The sequence below is a fragment of the Anabrus simplex genome, chromosome 14 (assembly GCF_040414725.1).
Source record: "Anabrus simplex isolate iqAnaSimp1 chromosome 14, ASM4041472v1, whole genome shotgun sequence".
Lineage (NCBI taxonomy): Eukaryota > Metazoa > Arthropoda > Insecta > Orthoptera > Tettigoniidae > Anabrus > Anabrus simplex.
The window spans coordinates 38,515,193-38,536,711 of NC_090278.1; the positions used below are offsets into that span (position 1 = coordinate 38,515,193).

The 21,519-nt window shown below is 40.4% G+C and overlaps 1 protein-coding gene across 1 annotated transcript in view; it reads left to right on the forward strand.

Annotated features, from left to right (window-relative positions):
* Positions 1-21,519, forward strand: part of LOC136885238 (adenylyl cyclase 78C) — a 1,041,122-nt gene that overhangs the window by 647,821 nt on the left and 371,782 nt on the right. Inside the window, exon 3 of the mRNA XM_067157709.2 lies at positions 19,343-19,481. Coding sequence (XP_067013810.2) covers positions 19,343-19,481 — 139 coding nt within the window. The remainder of the gene's footprint in view (positions 1-19,342; positions 19,482-21,519) is intronic.

The following is a 21,519-nucleotide window of genomic DNA, read 5'->3' on the forward strand; positions in this document are numbered from 1 at the left end:
CATGCGCTCACGCATCACTACACTGTTGAAAGTCGGTGCAGCAAAACACGCATTCCTATTTGCTACAAAGTTAACGAGAAGCAGACAACGGTTGAAATGAGAAGACAACATAGCGTCTTTTCTGAAATCTAGAGGAGTGAGTTTGACAATGCCCCGATCAAGGACAGAAGACAAGAAAATATGATGATCTGTCTGCCAAAACCTCGACACAAACCGGTACAAGAGGATCGATTAAGTAAAATGAAGTAATGTTATGTTATTTATGGTACAAGAAAAATTATACGGGTCAAACTTGAAATAAGATTATAATGTAGGTACTCTTGCGTGATCTCTGAGTCAACGATTATCCCTGAGCAGTTGAATATGCCATAACAGTTTACACTTTAGGTGCCAGATGACATCAGCAACAAAAACAAATACACTATAGCCAAGACCAACTACAGTACAATTACATCAGACCGTAATCCAGAAAAAACATGGTGGACATCGGTCGGCGATATGAGAGGTTGAGGGGAAGGTCATGCATGTTTATTCCAAGTCACCTAAAGAAATATCACAAGTCGAACGTCATGAAATGTAACTCACTAACTCAAAATATGAATAATTAAACACTAATTATCGCATATTGTAAGTCTAAATGTAATTTCAGAGGGGAAAATAATGAGGGGAGAATTCTCGTATCAACGTCAGGTTGAAAGAGGCACAGAGTACAAAAATATTTCATATATGAAACTCCGGTCCGCAAATAAGATATATAGGTGTCAACAAAGAACCTTATTAACCTTACATGAAATACTATGCAACACCAACATTAACCACAGACCATTATGTAAAACACGCAAAAAAATTTCTCCAACAAAATTTGAACCCTCCAAAATCCACCTGTACAGTATTGTTGAGTAGGTACAAGCGATATTTGTATGATACACTTGGCCGCCTAAAGCACTAGTCACCTTAAAACTCACCAGACGTGATGGCACAATTGTATTTTATATAAAAATGAACATAATCCTCATGTTCACTCACGGGAATTGGGATTAGGTTTAGTTTACGCACGTTCATTGTAAAAGGTTGAAAATTAATTACATTATTCTTGCACCACCGTTCAAGATTAATTTAGTCTCTAAATCAAAAATCTTGGTCATGATTTTTCCGGATCTTTCCGGGACTGATTTAATTTTCTTTGTAGTAAGGTACGTTGGCTGATAGGGCAAATGCTAGGATAGGCATCATTAGTTTTAACTTCGGAAGTTTGCGCGGCACTCGGATTAGATCACCACCTTCTATGGGTATATAATTTCTTCTAAGTTCCCATGGAGGGAATTAGATATTTTTCCACCAATAGAGCATGTAGATCTGTTTTTTGACATGCTCTATTGGTGGAAAAATATCTAATTCCCTCCATGGGAACTTAGAATTTCCATTCGGAATTGCTAGGCGGGCAATAATTCCATTTTAGAGATTTATCTCCCGTATGCAGTTATCAGACTGTGTCTCTTATAATGGGCTTCTGATCATTTCACCTGCATACACCCCAGCGTCAGTGCGTAGGGTCTGACACATCCCACTCTGATGAGTCTAGTGTCAGACCTAAGACGAAACGCTGGCTAATAGAGCAAACGCCTGAAAAGCCTTACATCTGATATAATATCTTCCCTAACAATAAATTTGATTTCCAAAATGATTAATGTACACAACATTATTAGGCCTATCACTCGGTTCGAAGTTTTCCTTACGAATGTTCTTAACCTAATTTTGCCTTAATACTAGGTCGTTTGGAAACGGGAACACTGAACTCTTACTTACATCCAGCCACACAGCACATTAAACTATAAACGTATTGCATAGTTAACTAAAAATAAGAAAATACTTTCAGAGAAGAACACGAACCTTATCACCACCAATATTGTTGGAATAAATAAGCTCTTTGAGAACAAACAGCTTCTTACGGCGCTGAAAGAGGATCTATAACCTTCTTAAGACTATAAATAAATATAATGTACGATTAATAATATTCAAATTTCCGTAAATATTTGGTAACAACACGGCTTACACAAATCAAAACAAACGCGTGCTAGCACTCCAGCTGCCGCCATTATGGACAGTTTCGATAGGTCGCTTAAGGTCTGAGATATTGTAGTTGGTCTTGCTATAGTGTATTTGACTTAAAGCAATCTCCTAAGAATGTGCTACCACTTGGCAGACATGCGTACTATCTGAGCTCTGAAGGTCACATTCTGTGTCTGTAAAGCTGCTACTAGTGACAGTTAACACTTCCCAGTTACTGTTTTCACTAGTACGTTATTCCGTTGTCGTTACTTGGTAACCTGTTATATTTTGTCCTCGTTACATTTGTAACAGTGACAGGCATGTAGCTGTGACGAAGTAACTGCTACGTTATTTTTCAGCCATTTCTATTGTAATCGCGTCCCCCCTTAATATTGAAGGTAGTGATTTATAGTTAGTTTCTAACTGTTGGGTTCGATTCAGTGTCACTAACCATACAGTTTAGGGACCCCACTTGCCGATATGACGTCTTACAGTTACTGTCGATCTTGCACGTTGACTTTCGAGATTTACGTATTGCCACTGCCGTATGGTGAAATTCATTAGTGTTACATTTGCTGGAGTAAGTAAAGCATATTTTCTTTTTCTCTAGGATTGTAAATCTCTTTGGGTAATACCAGGTAAGTAGTATTGTGACATGTGCGAAAAATTCATTTAAATAACGTAGTTCGTGTTAAATGACGAACGCAGCATTTTATTAATACGGTTTTATTTCGTCCATTTCGTATGTGTTGAAACACCGGATCTCCGAAGTTAAGCAATATTGGGCGTGGTCAGGGGTTGGATGGGTTGCCACGCGCTGTTCGTGGGAGGGGGGGGGGTTAAGGGAATGGAGGAGCGGGAAGGAACTGGCCACCCTACCGCACGTAAACTCCGGCTCAGGAACACCTCTGTGGAGGTTCGGACCTGCCATCGGGCAGAATAACCCTTACCTTACCTTACGTATGTATAGAATTCAACTAGAATGTATAAGCAGTAAGAAAAATGTGCAAGAACTCCTCCGCAAAGGAAAGCAACATTACCTCCTCTATAATGATCACTACAGTTGAAATGGAAGAACATTTTTGTTATCAACCCTAACCTATCCTAACCTTGTCTTGTCACGAATTTGGTAAGGTTTGCAGACTTAGCCTTTGTGTATTCTTATTGAATCTCGGCATAAGTACATGTAATATATTTCCTTGTGTGTATTATTACAGCGTGGTTCCCCTTCAGTCCGACAAGTACGAAGGGGGATCAAATATAAACGGGATTTCATTTTTATTTACATTTATTTATTGAAAAACACAAGGTAATTACAAAGTATTTTTCCACATAGTTTCCTGCTTTGGAAATGCATTTCTCCCAGCGAATGGGCAGCTTTTTGATGCCGCCATCGTAAAAAGAACAGGGTCGTGTCACCAGCCAGTTGCGCACGAAGTCTTCCACACTCAAATCGTTGCCCTTCTAGGGCTTCTTTAAGCGGTCCAAACAAATGGAAATCGCAGGGCGATAAGTCCGGGCTGTCAGGATGATTGATCAAGTGTAGTCCAATGCATTTCCTGTAGCTTTGAGACAGAGTTTCAGTATGGGGCCGCGCATTGTCGTTTGAGGAATCGATTGGCCTCGTCTTTTTGCGGCGATATGCAACCCTCACCTTGTTCAACAGCTCGGAGTAGAAAGCAGCTTTGGTTGTGCGTCACGCATGAAAAAATCAATCATCAATAATGGGTTTAACCGCACGAATGCAGGTCCGAGGACAGCGATCGTGTTGCTGATTTTCGACACGTTCTCATCCTTCCTTGAACTGTTTATGCCAGGTAAACACACGCGTTCTCGACAAGGTTTGATCACTGAATTGTGCAGTCAATCTCTGGCAAATTTCCGCCGCTGTAACTCCTTCACGAGCAAGAAATTTTATAATTATTATGCGTTGCGCAGTGGAGAGGTGCACCTGTTGCTCTGACATCGTGAGCGCTATTGACGAAACGCCGGGAAATATTACATTAAATTAAGTGAGGGTGTTTATTTCCTTAATTACTAATTGAGCTTGAAAACTGACTGATTATGAATATCTTGATTAATCATTTACTTGCGTAAGAGTATCTCCATTATTGATACATTGAGGTTAGTTTCTTGATGGTTATGTCTCGTGATTTCAATATGTAACTAGTCAAGTTGGCAGCAGTGATGAGCCAGCTTTATGTGAAGAGTACAGTAGTATAGTTGTGGATAGAACGACAGATACTTTTTAATTAAGCATCCTTTGCAAATAAAATAAGAAAACAGTAAATCTAAAGGTAGCCTTCAACATCCCTTGCCGGCAATGGCCTCTTGCCTCCTAATGGCTTTACGTCGCACCGACACAGATAGGTCTCATGGCGACGATGGGACAGCAAAGGGCTAGGAGTTGGGAGGAAGCGGCCGTGGCATCAATTAAGGTACAGCCCCAGCATTTGCCTGGTGTGAAAATGGGAAACCACGGAAGGGCTGCCAACAGTGGGATTCGAACCCACTATCTCCCGGATGCAAGTTCACAGTCGTGCGCCTCTAACCGCACGGCCAACTCGCCCGGTGGCCTCCTGCCTAGGTAGCGACTTCGCTCGGTTATACTCGTTGGGCGAGCAGTCCTAAGGGGATATCTAAGGACCTTGTGGTGCACTTTTCTTGCCTGTTCTTACAACTAGTGACACATATATTTCTAGCCTATTCATCTTCTCTATTATGCATTTTTGTTCTTATATCTAAGCACTTACACAACTCTACATTTTCAAAGAGAGATTTATTAAAGACGTAATAAATCCTCCGTCCTCCAGTGAGGGTGAACATTCCCATCAGGAATACAGTCAAGGTTACAATTTCAATATAATTTAGAAACATCAAAAGTGAAAATTTATAACTCTTAGTGCCGTTATCTTCTCTTTTTTTCTTCCAGAAGCGTGGGCGAGGAACTTTAATCCCGTTCTCAGGTACAGAGGGAAATGAAAATGATTTCTGGAGTGTCCCTCACAATCTGTATTACTATTTTTTTCTGTTTCGCACAATGGAACTTTAAATGTTGTAGTAAGGTCGATGTCTGACTAGGGAGGGTGCCTCTTGCTCCGTATAGCAGGCCTCTTACAATCCCCCGATCGATAGGTAGTTTATACTTTGCGGACAGTTAAGGCAAGCACGGAACATAAATAGCTTGCTTTTCTAGGTCCACATCCCGAGCCTGATTCGAGTCTCTTTCAAAGTGAATGGTGGGATCTGACAAGAGGAGGGTCTGACATGCGCCTCGCCGAGTTTGATAAAACTTTGTAGCGAAAATAAAGAGACATATGTTTCGGCTCTGTTTGCTAGAAAATGGAAGTTGATGACCGAAAATCGTATTTTCAATGTTATATATAGAAAGATTGTCTAAATAAATATTTTATTTATATAATATTGGGTCCAAAATTAATAATGTGAGAGTTATTAAAGTTTTTGTGTTTTTCATGCTGTAGCAGTGCGAGGTCAGCGTCACACCACCAATTTAATTATTGCTTCACTTGACAGTATGGAATACAGGTATACGATACTTCTGATATATCAATATGCATGAGACACGGATTGTTTAATTTTGATTAAAAAATCTTCTCATGAAGGGTTCTACAAGAAGCATCTCGCAAAAATATTCAACATTACATGAAGATTGTTTATCACATCTTCCAATGTTTCACTTTGAAAGCAAAGAAAAATATTCTGATTATCAGAATATCATCGGATTCACCGATTTTTTAATGAAAACAAAAAACCCACGCCCAAGAATCGAACACGGATTAAAATGAATTTCAGGGACACAAATTATTTTCCATGCCTGTCCAATTCTCCTTTTAATTTCTTTCTCCATATAGTTGTGGTATGCCATGTTCCGACCCAGGTACATTTAATCCTGTACGTACTCCAGTGATCTGTGTTCTTCTGTTGCATTTTTTAACAGTTTCCTTACCCTACATATTATTTGTTAATTCCTTTTTATTTAATTCCACATACCTTCAGCTACTTTTCAACATAATTTCATGCTAATTGAAATAATTTTCGTAGCATGGAATACCTTTTTGTACGCTCTCTGAATTATGTTTTCACCTCGTCTTCGGTGTGAAAACGCATCCCGATGAGAAACTTCCTCACGTGCAGAAAGAGGTGGTAGTCACAAGGTGCAAGGTCAGGAATGTAGGGAGACTGGTCGAACTGCCGCCAGCCAAACGTCTAGATAAGAGCTTGTGGTTGAACAGCACCAAAAAAGAAAAAGCACCAATTAGGAATTAACTTATAATACGCCCATCTGATGGCCATCATCGTGGAAGCGTCAAGTTTTTAATAGTCTGACACCGTGATTAGTCGGTTCGAATCCCTTCACTAGATTATTATTATTACCATACATATTATTTCAGTAGTTTAGTTTGGTTCCTTTTTTGGCGCTCACAAGTAACCGATCGTGACAAATGAGCATTGAAAGCAAAGAGAACAGACATTATCAGTGACGAATTGCACTCTCATTTCATAAATATCAATAATTTCTTTAAAAAAATTGTAGGAAGTGTGCGATTTGCAAATACTGTTGCTGCAAGAAAATATGTGCCATCATTGTTGTCCACTTCACATTTTGGACGCTCAGACGCCTGTTTTATGAAATTATAATGTGCTGGAATTATCAGTTAAGAAAATAATGATAGTAAAACCAAAAAATACTTCCGTAACATTCGTCAGTATAACAATGTACTTGTATTTGCTTCCGTTCAAGTGGATACCAAAAATGTTAAAAATTCAAAGATTACATTAAGTGGCAAGCAAGACTGTCTAATATTGTACTGATGTGCGTATTCCTTGGTTCACCAGAGGCCTACTCCTCCACATATTTTATGAACATACGAGATTTGTCGCTTGGGTCCCATAGTTATTATTATTATTATTATTATTATTATTATTATTATTATTAACATGGATATGCTTTTGGTCTGTCTCAAATAGCGTCAACAGTTTCCACGACACCATTGTAACCATGACTGTTCGTCTATGTACACTAGGTCATCAGATTCCTCTTCTCACTGTGTGCTTTCGACCTGTAACTAAGAGCTTGAGGAAAATCCCGAATCAAGCGAACCTCCTTGTATTCCTTAGTCCAGAATTAAAATTGTTGAACTGGACGAAAAACGAACTCAGGGCCTTGGAATGAGAGACAGGCGCGTTATCTCTACATCACAGGGTTGGCTAATAATAATAATAATAATAATAATAATAATAATAATAATAATAATAATAATAATAATAATAATAATAATATTTACACAGCAAAGTCAAAATGTAGGTTAAGCTTGAACATGAGTGAGGAAAATCAATGTACATCACAGGAACAACCAACAAGTCTACTCCTACACGGAAACTACGGTTTAGAAAATTCATATCGATCGATAATACTATCGATTCAATTCAGATTTCATTTCCATTCAGTTGGCAATATTACCGGAACCGGGGTAGCTCCCTCTTTACTCCTCACCTCCGTAAAACGAAATATCACTAAAAGTTTCGCGGTTATATCTGTGTTGATGCGCCGCAAATGAAATAGCAGAATAAAATGGCAGTAATCGTATGCCCTTAGCCACCGTGTGCATATATTTTAATTTGACGCCATCTGATTGTCCACTCGTTAATTTCGACGTTCCGTTTTACTCTAGGCCTACTAGATGGCAAAAAAATCGAATCTCTCTCGGCATCTATGGCTCAGTTTTAATAAATTTTGTCGGGTGAACACCAAACATGTCACCAGAGATCTTTTTACATACCAACATCGTACGGCTTAGAATAGACGTTTCTTCCGCCCTTCAAAAATCTGGCTACATCTGCCAGGTTTGAACTCACTACCTTGGGATACGGAAGCCCACGCTCTACCACTGATCTATAGAAACTGAAGTGCATATCCTGGCGGATTGTCAATAGAAACTCACCTTCCTGATGCTCAAGAGATGTCACAGTTTTCCTGTAATACCCTCGTCACCAACACTGCAAGTCTACTGTATCAGAACAATCTGCGATCAGTACCTCAACTAGGTTTTTGATTCCTCCGTGACTTACGTGGTACCTGCATTAAGAGGCATTTTCTACGATCATCTAAAACTTTCAATAATAACATGAATTGTGCTTTTTTATGTTTAAACTTATTAATATACATATATAGAAGGCAAGTTTACCGTTAACTGAAAATGGCCAAAAAAGTTATTGCGATAAAGGATTCAGTTGAGGAGCTATTTGATGGTGAGATGCCGGCTGCAGTCTAGAAGGCAGAAATAGAGGATTCGTCGTGCCGGCCACAAGAGACCTCGCAATCTGGAGGCCTTCGCGCTGAGCAACAGTCGCTTGGTAGGCCAAAGCACTTCAGGGCTGTTGTGTCATGGTTGTGATAAAACTTCGGTTTATTGAGTGATTAAATGGTTTGTATGACAAAGAAAGGGAGATGGAGGTAAAAAGGAACGTTTACATTTGCGAAAAGCTAATTAATGATCATGAACATGTCTTTCAATAAATGAAACTCATTGTTATATCAAGGAGAACTGCATCTCTACGTCACAGGAACGTAACTTGTAGCTGCAGCATCCTTAGCGGCCAAGGCCTACAGTAACGACTGATGTGACGTCGCTTGTGTCACACATTTTGTCGCGTCACGTTTACACAAATTTTCGAATGACCCCCAGTCATAACACATATTCATGTCAATGATAAATTCTAGGAACATACAACACCATACACCCCTATCTTTTAGTGCGACTAAATATTGTAAATGTAATATACACTTTAGAGAAACGTATCAACGGCTTCATACTGTACTTAGTAAATTGGAAGCAGGTCAGAGTTAGGCTCGGATGGGGACCGGCTGTAGGAAGGTACACCAATTTTCAGCGTAAGTATCAGTGTTACGTAATCGTAACAAAAAACTTATTTTTCAATTTCTGGGAGTTCAATCCCACTAATATGTATTGTGACCTTTCACGTATTCTGATTCAGGGTTCAAGTTGTTAATGTTATGCCTCGGCTGGTGTCATGAAGAGCTGTAAGGAACTCCACTCAAGGGACGTGCAAGTTCGTCGAGTCTGGTCACAGGATCTCACCGTCTAGATTTTCGAAGTCCGACAGACGTATAAGAACGTATATACAATAATTACTTTAAACTATATCATACTATGATACTAAACTTAACCTACTAATGAGAAATCGAAGAATGATTCTTTGCTTGGAAGGATGTTCCATTTAATGAATATCATATCATGAAAACATAGTTACAAATTAATCGAAAAGCAACATAAATGGACGTCTATTTTGAAATTGTGTATCATGACTAAATATAACTGTCCAAAGTCTCTAAACGTTTGTTGGTTATCACATGTCACTACATTAAACTCCATTCATAATATAAATGATACACGTTGGCTTCGCTATCAGTCTTACAATTCCAATAAAATAAACAAAAACCAACATACGAGATGCTGAAGACTTAACTACTTATAAACTCATTATTAGCACTCGTCTTCACAAATCCCAAAAATGCGTGTCTTTCAGTATTCCGTTATCTTTAAAAGAAATCGCCTAATAGAGAAAATCTAAATAGAAACAACTTGGATGCTCCAATGATATGTTCTCAACGTTGTCACTTGTACCAATATATAATTAAGAAACAAGACTACATTATGATCTCCCTCTAATTACTAAAGTTGCATGATAAATTTGAAGTCAGCTTCCTTTGAAATTCTGCAACAGCTGCATCTGGATAACAAAAAATTCCTGAAAATAAGGACATCCATAATAATAATCATTCCAAACTTCCGATGACTCTGCAGCCTCTGATATTCTCCATGAACAGTCCTGAAAAATCTGCATTCTATGCTCACTACCAAATCTGTGATCTACTAAAAGAATATTATTTAGCAGGAAAACAAACTACGCATTGCTAAGAACAATATCTACACATCTCATCTGCGACAGGGTTTTCATCTACATGGCGTAATTTATTACTGATGATTCTATTTCATCCTTTCACATCAGCGCGTAATTCATTCACATCAATTCTTAGGTTATCGCATCTTTTGCCGACTATCACATAAGCAACTTTAGTATTCTTCGAAAACCTTATCACAAAAAAAAAAAAAAAAAGCATTCATGCTTAAGTACACATCATTCATTACCACCATTCAGTTCACACGCATGACGAACATCAGTTCTCACCTCAATAAATATATCACCGGGCTCTTTTCGAAGATGGCATCACATTATTTAATGCACAACCTCAATGAATTACTATCCATCAAACAACACTCTAATTATTCACTTTATCTCGACGATCCTACGAGTATTCAAAACCCTCTCACTTTATATGCGCATCATGCTCAATAAATTCTCAATTCATTTTCCAAATACTCAAGAACGTTATTCTCGAAGATTACCTTGTCCTTGCATATTCATATATCAATGTGATAATACTGTCATCTTATTCGCGAAAATTACGCATATGACGTGAAAATCTGATGTTGGATGACTCTAATTTTACGCACATGCCAATCATCTTATGGTCACCTTCAAGTAACACATGTCTACGAAATAAATCACACACTGAAGTTCACTTATGATGACATTATCTTAGTAAAATGCAGTAACCATGACAAATGTCTACTATTAACTGCTTGAACTCAAATATGTAATAGACGACAGATTAATTTTCCTGGATTATTCTTGATGAAAACACATTTCCTGTCCGTTACGGAATAATGATCGACGATTATACGGTATCATTCAAGTTGTTTTACCTATACATATCTCATTTTTGACACCACAAAATCAATTCTACACTACTTTAAGCATCTACATACCACAATAGACGAAATACATTTTATTTCTGGATACTTATCGAACTGGTGGCTTCGGGAGGATGACGTCTCCCATCTTTCAAATATTAATTTTCATCATTTGGCATCCATCTCAACATTCTCCGGGCCCTTTGGGACCACATATTAATTTAGTACATTGTCATCTGGTAACTTGACGTCATGAAATCAATTCTCTTCATGTGTGGAGTAATACCTGAAACTTGTAAAGAACGATTAGTACAATGTCATATGTATGAATGGCATTTACAATATACTGAGTTATCACTCGCCTCATCTTAAGAGAATAGATACAGTGGTGGAAATATTTATTGCGTCACCTTCTATAATTAACATTTTTTGTTATAATCATTGAATAACTGAGCTAAATTGGCCTGGTTTCTCTCTATTTCGATCAGAAATGAATATACACAATAATTTTTATCTACTTTATTTTTTGTTTCTATAAAAAGGTCTTTGTTTTTTAAATTTAACACTTTCTTGAAAATGGGTGTAAGTGGATATTGCCAACTATTCTGTTTGCTCTTCTGAAATATGAATACTAATGTTGAAAGAAATACTGCACAATAATGTTCGAACATAACACTGGTTGATTTTAGTGTTTGTAAATACACAATTGCCTCATACGAAAACACTGTTGCCATTTAATACTTTGTTGTTCCTCCGCGCGCCTTAATCACCGCTTGGCATCGTGAAGGCATTGAAAGAATGAACTTTTCAGTTCATGAAACCACACACGCACACGGGTCTCCAACAGTTCCCGTTTATTCCGTGGCTTATTTTTGCTGATAGCGTTTCCCATAACCTCCCAACAATTCTCAATAGGATTGAGATCAGGGCTATTTCCAGGCCACTCTAACACTCAAACCTCATTTTTTCTAAGGAAGGATTTTACCTGAAATGTAGAAATACATGATTAATAACTATTAACATCATCTTCTTCCTGCTTGGTACAAATATTAATCATAGGACTCACCTTCAAAGCTGTGTGGCAAGGAGCGGAGTCATCCTGAAAAATGCAACTGGAAACATCTCCAAACTGATCTCTTATCGTTGGCATCAGCGTTGACATTGCCATTTATGAAGTCCAGACGACCTACTCCGTGACTGGAAATGCACCCCCAGACCATCTGTTTGACTGTATGTGTTACACATGATGGCAAAAAATTCTTCACCTTTCCTTCGACGCACAATCACTTTTCCATCTGAGCCATGCAGATTAAATTTGGACTCATCTGAAAAGATCACTCTATTCCAAATCTCTTGTCTCCATGTCGCATGTGCTTTTGCCCATTGTCACATTGTCAATAAAGGCTTCTTTCTAGGACGACAGGCTGAGAGTCCAGCTTCCAGTAGTCTATTTCTTACAGTTCTACTGGTTACTGAGATGTCACACATTTCTTCCCAGTCTCGCTTTAGTTCAGTTGATGACAGGCGACGATCGTTTAGCGAAAGCCTTTTCAATACCCTGCCCTGTTTGGCAGTAGACGCCCTTTTTCGACCTCTTCCTTTCTCGCGATCAACATTTCCTTTTTCCCTGTATTTTTTCAGTAACCTCGAAATCGTGGACTGATTAAAACCTGTCTTAGAGGCTATCTCCCTCGTGCTGAGACCAACAGACGAATAAGCAAGTATTGCAACTTTGTTTTCTGGCGTTAATTCTACTGACCTGCCCATCTTCTCGCTGCAAAGTCTCAACTCAGAATGACTGTATGAACACTGGATTCATTGTAAAAACAAACAACAACAACGAAGAGTTGTGTATCGTTGGAAAAAATTGAGAAGTAGTCTAACTATGAAGGCAAGAATACGTCAACAATGTTTAACAATAATGGGACTGGTATAAACTAAAGCAAACAGCTGTAAAAGACCAAAAGACAAAGTAATTCATGGTGATACAATAAATATTTCCACCACTATATATTTTCCCTTTTACATAGACTAATTCGTGCTATTCGTACAGTATTTTTACAATTATAATTGACTTTTAATCTCGCTTCTTCCTAATCGTGTGCGATACTTCTGATGACCTTTTAGAATTTTATTTATTGTCCCTATTGTTCTTTCAAAATAAAATCCAATTCTGCGATACAGTAATAAAAGTTGGTATACATTTAATAAATCTTTTGAATTCTGAAGGCTGTAATCTCCCCTCCAGATGATTTTGACATTTAATGCATAACCTCTTTGATACAGAACGCTCTTGAAATCGTTGATCTTGGCAAAGGAACATGTTTAACAATCCGTCGCTTTCGTAACTCGACGTACCAAACGACTATCTCAATATTGGTCTCGATTCTCGAATTATATCGCAATAGATAGACAATGTATGACCACCGTATATGAATTGAGCTTGGCCCGTTTGATTGAACACATTCCATGGCCTCGGCTACACATTTTTGTCATTGTGGTTCTATTGATATCTGTTTACCTTCCGCTGAAGAAAATACAATATTTATCCAATATTATCTCGTTGTACTATGACATTTTGTTACCGACCGTCACCTAATAAAACACCGCGGGGTTTTGAGCTTGAATTCACCGGTACCTTCAATTAGTTATATGTTATTTATTCAGCTGAGCGAGTTATTTCACTTACTGACATACTGAGACGTATGACGACTGAACGTATGATTTCATTAATTCTACGTTACCATAAGCTTCCAATATTCTCCTTAACTTAAATCCAACAGCCATTGGAAGTTTATAGTATATATATATTTCCAGACCTTGTCTTTTGCAAAACAAATCATTATATTTAAAGCTTCAGTATTCTTCAGGTGACGACAAAGTCCCATTTCCGAGGCCAAAGTACAAATTCCACCTTAGTCAGTACACTGAAGCTATCGTATGTCAAATCTCAAGAAATAGTATTTAGAATCAAATTTCAACATGTGAAGAATTTTTATAAGGGAATGATAGACACTTTCATGGGGAAAGCCGTGTGCAATGTCTTTAGTGTATTTTCAAACATTTCAGAAAGGAAATGATTTCATTCAATTTAAATTATTGGACAGTAATAAGTATGTATTTTAATTAGATACGAGACGCTATGGCTGAAGAAGTCTTAAATTAGACGAAACATGTACCAAAGAATGTATAACATATTTTAAACATTGAATGCGTTCTCACTTGTAAAGTGAAGTGTATTGATTGGGTGGATCATTAAACCTAATACTAGTTCTAGCTGTATCGAATGTACTACCTACTCTCTTCTCCCGAATTGGTATGGTTGGAATACCACGAGGGTGTCTGAGGGATCATTGACAGGACAGGACAGTGCAGGCTGCGTACTAGTGGGGGTAGTCAGCTGGCAAGACGCGCTTCGTCGAACTGCACCGCTCATCACTTTGAAGCGTCTCTATTCCTGGACCCTCTTCAACAGGCCGAGCTGAATCAATCAATGTTTTAAAACCTCGCTCCTAATACCAACTTCGAAACGTTTATTCTTTATATCAATATTATTATTTATTTATTTTTTAATTGAATAATTATTGGCTAGGGCCATCGAGAAAACACGTTAAGTCTTATTACATTTGGCAGTGAACTTTGCTTCTGTTAAAACCCACAATTACTCCATTATTTCTGAGTTTGCCTGCTTACGTTCCTCTGTCCAAGAGATGCCGTGCTTCTTTTCGGTTGTTTGCCTCGGTTTTGCCCGTTCGGAAAATACCTCTGTCAAAGGTGTTCTCCGGTTTGATCTGTAGCACTTGAAGGTGTTCTTTCGTGTTTCTAAACCAAGGCATCGTGGTTTTAGGTTTTGAATCAAATAGGGGAAAGATATGTTTGGTCAACCTGATCCGTCCATTCATCGTGCCCGTCTTTTGCGTATCGTGTCTGTAATTTTCTCCATTTTGTTATAGACTTTCTTGTTATATCATTTTTTTTTTGGTGGATGCCATACTTGTAGTTTGATCCCATGATTCCCCTAATTATGCTGCGGTCCTTTCTCTCCAGTTTGTCGGTGAGTCCTTTATGGGCATTTAGAGTTACATTTTCGGATGCATACATAACTACTGGCTTCAGAACCGTTTCATAGTGACGTATCTTAGTGTTTAGGGAAAGGCATTGTTTGTTGTAGATCGTGCGTGATGTTTGATAGGCTATTTCAAGTCCCTTACTCCTTCCCTAAGTGCTTCCTTGTCATTTTTCATAATGATCTCACCCAGGTACATCAATTTTTCTACTCGCCTGATGTCCCCGTATTTCGTCCGAAGTTTTGGTGGTGCGTCTTTGATGTTAGTCATTACTTCTGTTTTTTTTTCAAACGATGTCTGCAAGCCAGTTTTTTTTTTTTTTCGAAAATTTCCTGTAACACTTCGAATAGCTCTTTTACCGAGCACGTTAAATCAGTACTTCAATTCCTTCTTCCTCTTCTGCCGGGCTGAGTGGCTCAGACGATTGAGGCGCTGGCCTTCTGACCCCAACTTGGCAGGTTCGATCCTGGCTCAGTCCGGTGGAATTTGAAGGTGCTCAAATACGTCAACCTCGTGTCGCTAGATTCACTGGCACGTAAAAGAACTCCTGCGGGACAAACTTCCGGCACCTCGGCCTCTCCGAAAACCGTAAAAGAGTAGTTAGTGAGACGTAAAGCAAATTACATTATTATTATTATCATTATTATTTCTCTCCATTCACATCTCTTTCATTCGTTCTGATCTCTGTTTTCGGAGTTGTTCTATGTTATGTGGCTACTTTCTTTTTCTTTCATGTTCATTGCTGAAGCTACGAACCTACTGCGGCGGCGGAGCAGGGGAAGAGGTGTTACTCCCACGTGGTGCGTCCCAGGTGGCGGATAGGGCAGTCCTAACCGGCTTGCCGGCGGACTTGAGCGAAATAAAATAGCTCTCGCGGACCAGAAACGCAAACCCCTGTGGGTGGGGAACGCAGAGGAAGAATACATCCACGGTATCCCCTGCCTGTCGTAAGAGGCGACCAAGGGATGATCGAATTAGAACCTTGAATATTACTTGTAATTAGTACTATCGCGCAGGGAACACCATGGGTCGCTTTTACTTGCTATGTTAGGTGCACAATAGGTTTGTGATTAGTAGCGACAGTGTGTATTTCCGGCTGGGTTTTACAGTATCACTATATGAATGACACAATGGGTCGGCCTTGCCTGTGATTAGTACCCACTATATGAGGAACACCACGGGATAGTACGAGTCCCTGTGGTAAGCACACGTAAGTGAGGAACAGCATAGGTTTGCGTTGTCAGTAAATGACGCCGCAGTGTGAGAAACCCTATAGGTCTGTGCTAGGAATACCGCGAGTCTATGCTACTTTTGATTAGTACCGCAACATGACAAATACCATGGTTCTAATTTCCTAGCGATAAGTACTATTGTAAGCGGCCGATGACCCGAATGTTGGACCCCTTTAGACTACAAGCATCATCGATTCAGTATTGTGCTTTCAAATCGGTCCAGTAGAACAGACGGACGGATTTTAGTAAACTCCTTTAACATATACACTGACTGACAGAGCAAATGCAACACCAACGAGGAGTGGTTCGAAAGGGATGAAAGTTGGGGAAAAAACAGAGACGGCACGCATGAATAATTGATGTTTATTTCAAACCGATATGCAGGTTACACAATGCGCACGGCATCGACTCAGTAGGATGTAGGACCACCGCGAGCGGCGATGCACGCAGAAACACGTCGAGGTACAGAGTCAATAAGAGTGCGGATGGTGTCCTGAGGGATGGTTCTCCATTCTCTGTCAACCATTTGCCACAGTTGGTCGTCCGTACGAGGCTGGGGCAGAGTTTGCAAACGGCGTCCAATGAGATCCCACACGTGTTCGATTGGTGAGAGATCCGGAGAGTACGCTGGCCACGGAAGCATGTGTACACCTCGTAGAGCCTGTTGGGAGATGCGAGCAGTGTGTGGGCGGGCATTATCCTGCTGAAACAGAGCATTGGGCAGCCCCTCAAGGTACGGGAGTGCCACCGGCCGCAGCACATGCTGCACGTAGCGGTGGGCATTTAACGTGCCTTGAATACGCACTAGAGGTGACGTGGAATCATACGCAATAGCGCCCCAAACCATGATGCCGCGTTGTCTAGCGGTAGAGCGCTCCACAGTTACTGCCGGGTTTGACCTTTCTCCACGCCGACACCACACTCGTCTGCGGTGACTATCACTGACAGAACAGAAGCGTGACTCATCGGAGAACACGACGTTCCGCCATTCCCTCATCCAAGTCGCTCTAGCCCTGCACCATGCCAGGCGTGCACGTCTATGCTGTGGAGTCAATGGTAGTCTTCTGAGCGGACGCCGGGAGTGCAGGCCTCCTTCAACCAATCGACGGGAAATTGTTCTGGTCGATATTGGAACAGCCAGGGTGTCTTGCACATGCTGAAGAATGGCGGTTGACGTGGCGTGCGGGGCTGCCACCGCTTGGCGGCGGATGCGCCGATCCTCGCGTGCTGACGTCACTCGGGCTGCGCCTGGACCTCTCGCACGTGCCACATGTCCCTGCGCCAACCATCCCTTCGCCACAGGCGCTGCACCGTGGACACATCCCTATGGGTATCGGCTGCGATTTGACGAAGCGACCAACCTGCCCTTCTCAGCCCGATCACCATACCCCTCGTAAAGTCGTCTGTCTGCTGGAAATGCCTCCGTTGACGGCGGCCTGGCATTCTTAGCTATACACGTGTCCTGTAGCACACGACAACACGTTCTACAATGACTGTCGGCTGAGAAATCACGGTACGAAGTGGGCCATTCGCCAACGCCGTGTCCCATTTATCGTTCGCCACGTGCGCAGCACAGCGGCGCATTTCACATCATGAGCATACCTCAGTGACGTCAGTCTACCCTGCAATTGGCATAAAGTTCTGACCACTCCTTCTTGGTGTTGCATTTGCTCTGTCAGTCAGTGTATATATATTTCGACATATTAAACATTATTTTCAATCATCTTGCAATAGTGAATAAACCCTTTGTTTATATCATTTATATAATTAACTACCTGCTGTAATGAAATGTATATTACTTATTCGTAGGTTTTACACTTTATTTGAAGGGGCCCAAATTTTTATTTGAGCGGGTGGGTGCGTATCACATTCATTAAGCCCCTGATTTAGGTGTACTGAATTAGCTTTCCTCCATCTTTAATTACCTCTCATATCACAACCACGATTCGCGATCTGGCTCCTCTTTAACTTTATCTCTGCATCCGGGAGATAGTGGGTTCGCTGAGTTGAGTGGCTCAGACGGTTGAGGCGCTGGCCTTCTGACCCCAACGTGGCAGGTTCGATCCTGGCTCAGTCCAGTGGTATTTGAAGGTGCTCAAATACGTCAGCCTCATGTCGGTAGATTTACTGGCACGTAAAAGAACTCCCGCGGGACTAAATTCCGGCACCTCGGCGTCTCCGAAGACCGAAAAAGTAGTTAGTGGGACGTAAAGCAAATAACATTATTATAGTGGGTTCGATTTCCACTGTCGGCGGCCCTGAAGATGGTTTTCCGTGGTTTCCCATTTTCACACCAGGCAAATGCTGGGGCTGTACCTTAATTAAGGCCACGGCCGCTTCCTTCCAACTCCTGGGCCTCTCCTATCCCATCGTCGCCGTAAGACCTATCTGTGTCGGTGCGACATAAAGCAACTAGCAAAACATGAGAACTATATCTGGCTTTGACAAAATGAAAGTGACTGAGGTATGAGTGATGTTAGTAATGCCATTCCTTCTGCAGCCAGTCCCTGCTATGAATGGTGTGAAAATATTACTCATAGGGTCGGTTGGTGCTTGCATTTCAGTGGGTTTGGCAGACTGATATGTAATAGCAACTTCTGGCTCAGTGAGGAAAGCAACGGGAAACTACCTCACTCCTCATTTCCCTAGTACGCCTCTTCAGTGATGCCTAGGCCATCTATGACAGCTGATGGCGGATATGTTGAGGATCCAACCAGCCTTCGGGCTGAGGACTAAATATACAGCATGCAAATATTGAAAGGGTCTGAAAAAGAATCAAATTGTAGCCAAAAGTATTAAATTAGACAGGAATATCGATATATTGGGCACAAAATATCGATATCGACAATATATCGGACCTTAAAGTATCGATGTCGATATATCAATATTTCTATCTCAGAATCTCTATATTTACGATGTATCGATATTTTCATTTCAAAATATCGATATTTACGATGTATCGAAATTTCCAAATCAAAATATCGAAATTTCCAATATATCGATATTAGTTGGCCATGACGGTGCGCCAGGGGAAGCATGTGCCTTCACTTGTATAAATGCCTTACTTAGTTACCACTTTAGATAGGAGGGTCTCTTTGGAAGATGTTGTCTTCAACCAGCGTACATCCTGTGTGTTGATGTCTCGACTGTATGTGTGTAGTAATGTCTAACCAAGCTCATTCTTCTATTGTTCCAGATCCTTGAACGGCAGCACCAAGAGACAGCTATGGATCAAGGCTGTGAAGATGATCACCTCCCAGCAGCGGCTCAACAGTGCTGCTGTTCTGGGGACAGGAGTGGACGGCAAGCAGCCCCCAACATGTCCTCGGGACAAAGTGAGTTGCATACTCTCACCTTCTCCGCTCTTACACTCCTGTTTTTAAGAAACTTGCAGTAGCACATAACAAGGCCGGTATTTACCTTAATAATGGAAATTTCAGTTCTGTCATACGAGCCTTCTGTTCTTGCACTTGACGTACAAAATTCTCTGTATAAAACCTGACCGTTCGTGTGCTACTGAGCCATGGTCACACCCGCCACCTACCTGGCTGTCAGGCTACCTTCCTGTCCTTCACTTCCCAGGCTGTAGTCAGTAGTACGCGATCGTTTGCGAAGATGGGAAGACAGTTGCCTGTTGTTTGTATGTAAATCTCTCTGTATATACAGAGTGTCCTAGGGGGAATGTTCAATATTCAGGGTTGTGACACGAAAAATCATTTGAAAAACTCCATATGGAGATATGCTTTATTCCGAATTGTTTCCGAGATAGAACACATTTAATGTGTACACTCACACATACACACATTAATGAACCACCATCTTGAACTGAATCGAAGAAGAAGACTGCCACATTAGCATGTCAACGAACTACAGAACAGTACCAACGCAACATAAGCACTTTAACGGAATTACCACATAATGAGTTTCACATTCTCGGCTAACGACTTTCACTAACAACTCAACTTAACAACCCAAGAGCGTCCTTTTATATACCTTGCCTGGCCAGGCTTCTAGAAAAGTATGACACAACATGCTTTCTCGTATCTTCTCGAGTGAGAAAGGTGGGTCATTCTAGGATCGTACCCTGTGTTGCACAATATTACATCGGATTTATACATCATATTTACAGGTATTAATAAATTATATACTATTAATTACGTATTCTTACATTAAATAAAGTCGTATCTACTTTGTCACAAAATAGAAAGCCATCATTTAAACCAGAGCAGGCAAAAGGAAACAGTTAACGCGTATGTGCATATAATGGAAAGTCAGGAACTAAAACGACATATTTATCTCCTGATCAAGACGTTTTGTAGATTTTGCAACCCACAGACTGGAAAATAAACTGTACAGTTCAGATGAATGAAATTTGGTTTTCTATGTTATTACATCAACAAGAGTACTGTACGTCAAAAAATCGAGAGGGGATGTGGCAACACAATGTTTTCGAAAATGTTAAAATTTACGTCGTTTTAAAATTACTACTAAAATGTAGCTATACCCCAAAATTGTGGAATGTCTGCCCTTTTTGACTGTCTTATCCATCATTCCTTTCTTCTACAGTTGGTCACCCTGTTCATCAGTGACTGAAGGTTCAATTGACCCTCACGTTGTGTTTTTTACAGATATGGCGTGGTTCCACCTAATTGATCACACTCACACTCACAATATACCCTGTAGGTGTTCTGAAAATCTACATTGTATAGAGGAAAATTCCTCTTTACGATAGGAAAATGGGTGTTTGGTCTGCGTTTAGCGCAACACGCATAATCGGTCCAATTTTTACGAGGAGACTGTAAACGGAAAGCGGTACCGAAATGCCATCCTCACCTCATTCTTCCGTCAGTTTAACGGAAGAAGAATCTTGGTTTCAAGAAGATTCAGCAACTGATCATGCAGGAATCGTCATCATCTTAGCCTCACTTATCTCCACTCTAGCGTAGAATTTCGAGTTTTTAAGGATTTATACAGAATTTAAACATAAATGCTTATGTATTTCTAAATATTTCCGAGCGTGATTGATGGAACTGATGATGTTCTTTCAAGATCGAAACATTTCATCCTGTCTTTAATTAAGTTGTTTCTTTTTTCAGATTTTTTTTTCAGATAGTTTCTTCATTTAGTGTTGTTTTTTAATAATTATGTTATTTGCTTTACGTCCCACTAACTACTCTTTTACGGTTTTCGGAGACGCCGAGGTGCCGGAATGTAGTCCCGCAGGAGTTCTTTTACGTGCCAGTAAATCTACCGACACGAGGCTGACATATTTGAGCACGTTCAAATACCACCGGACTGAGCCAGGATCGAACCTGCTAAGTTGGGGTCAGAAGGCCAGCGCCTCAACCGTCTGAGCCACTCAGCCCGGCTAGT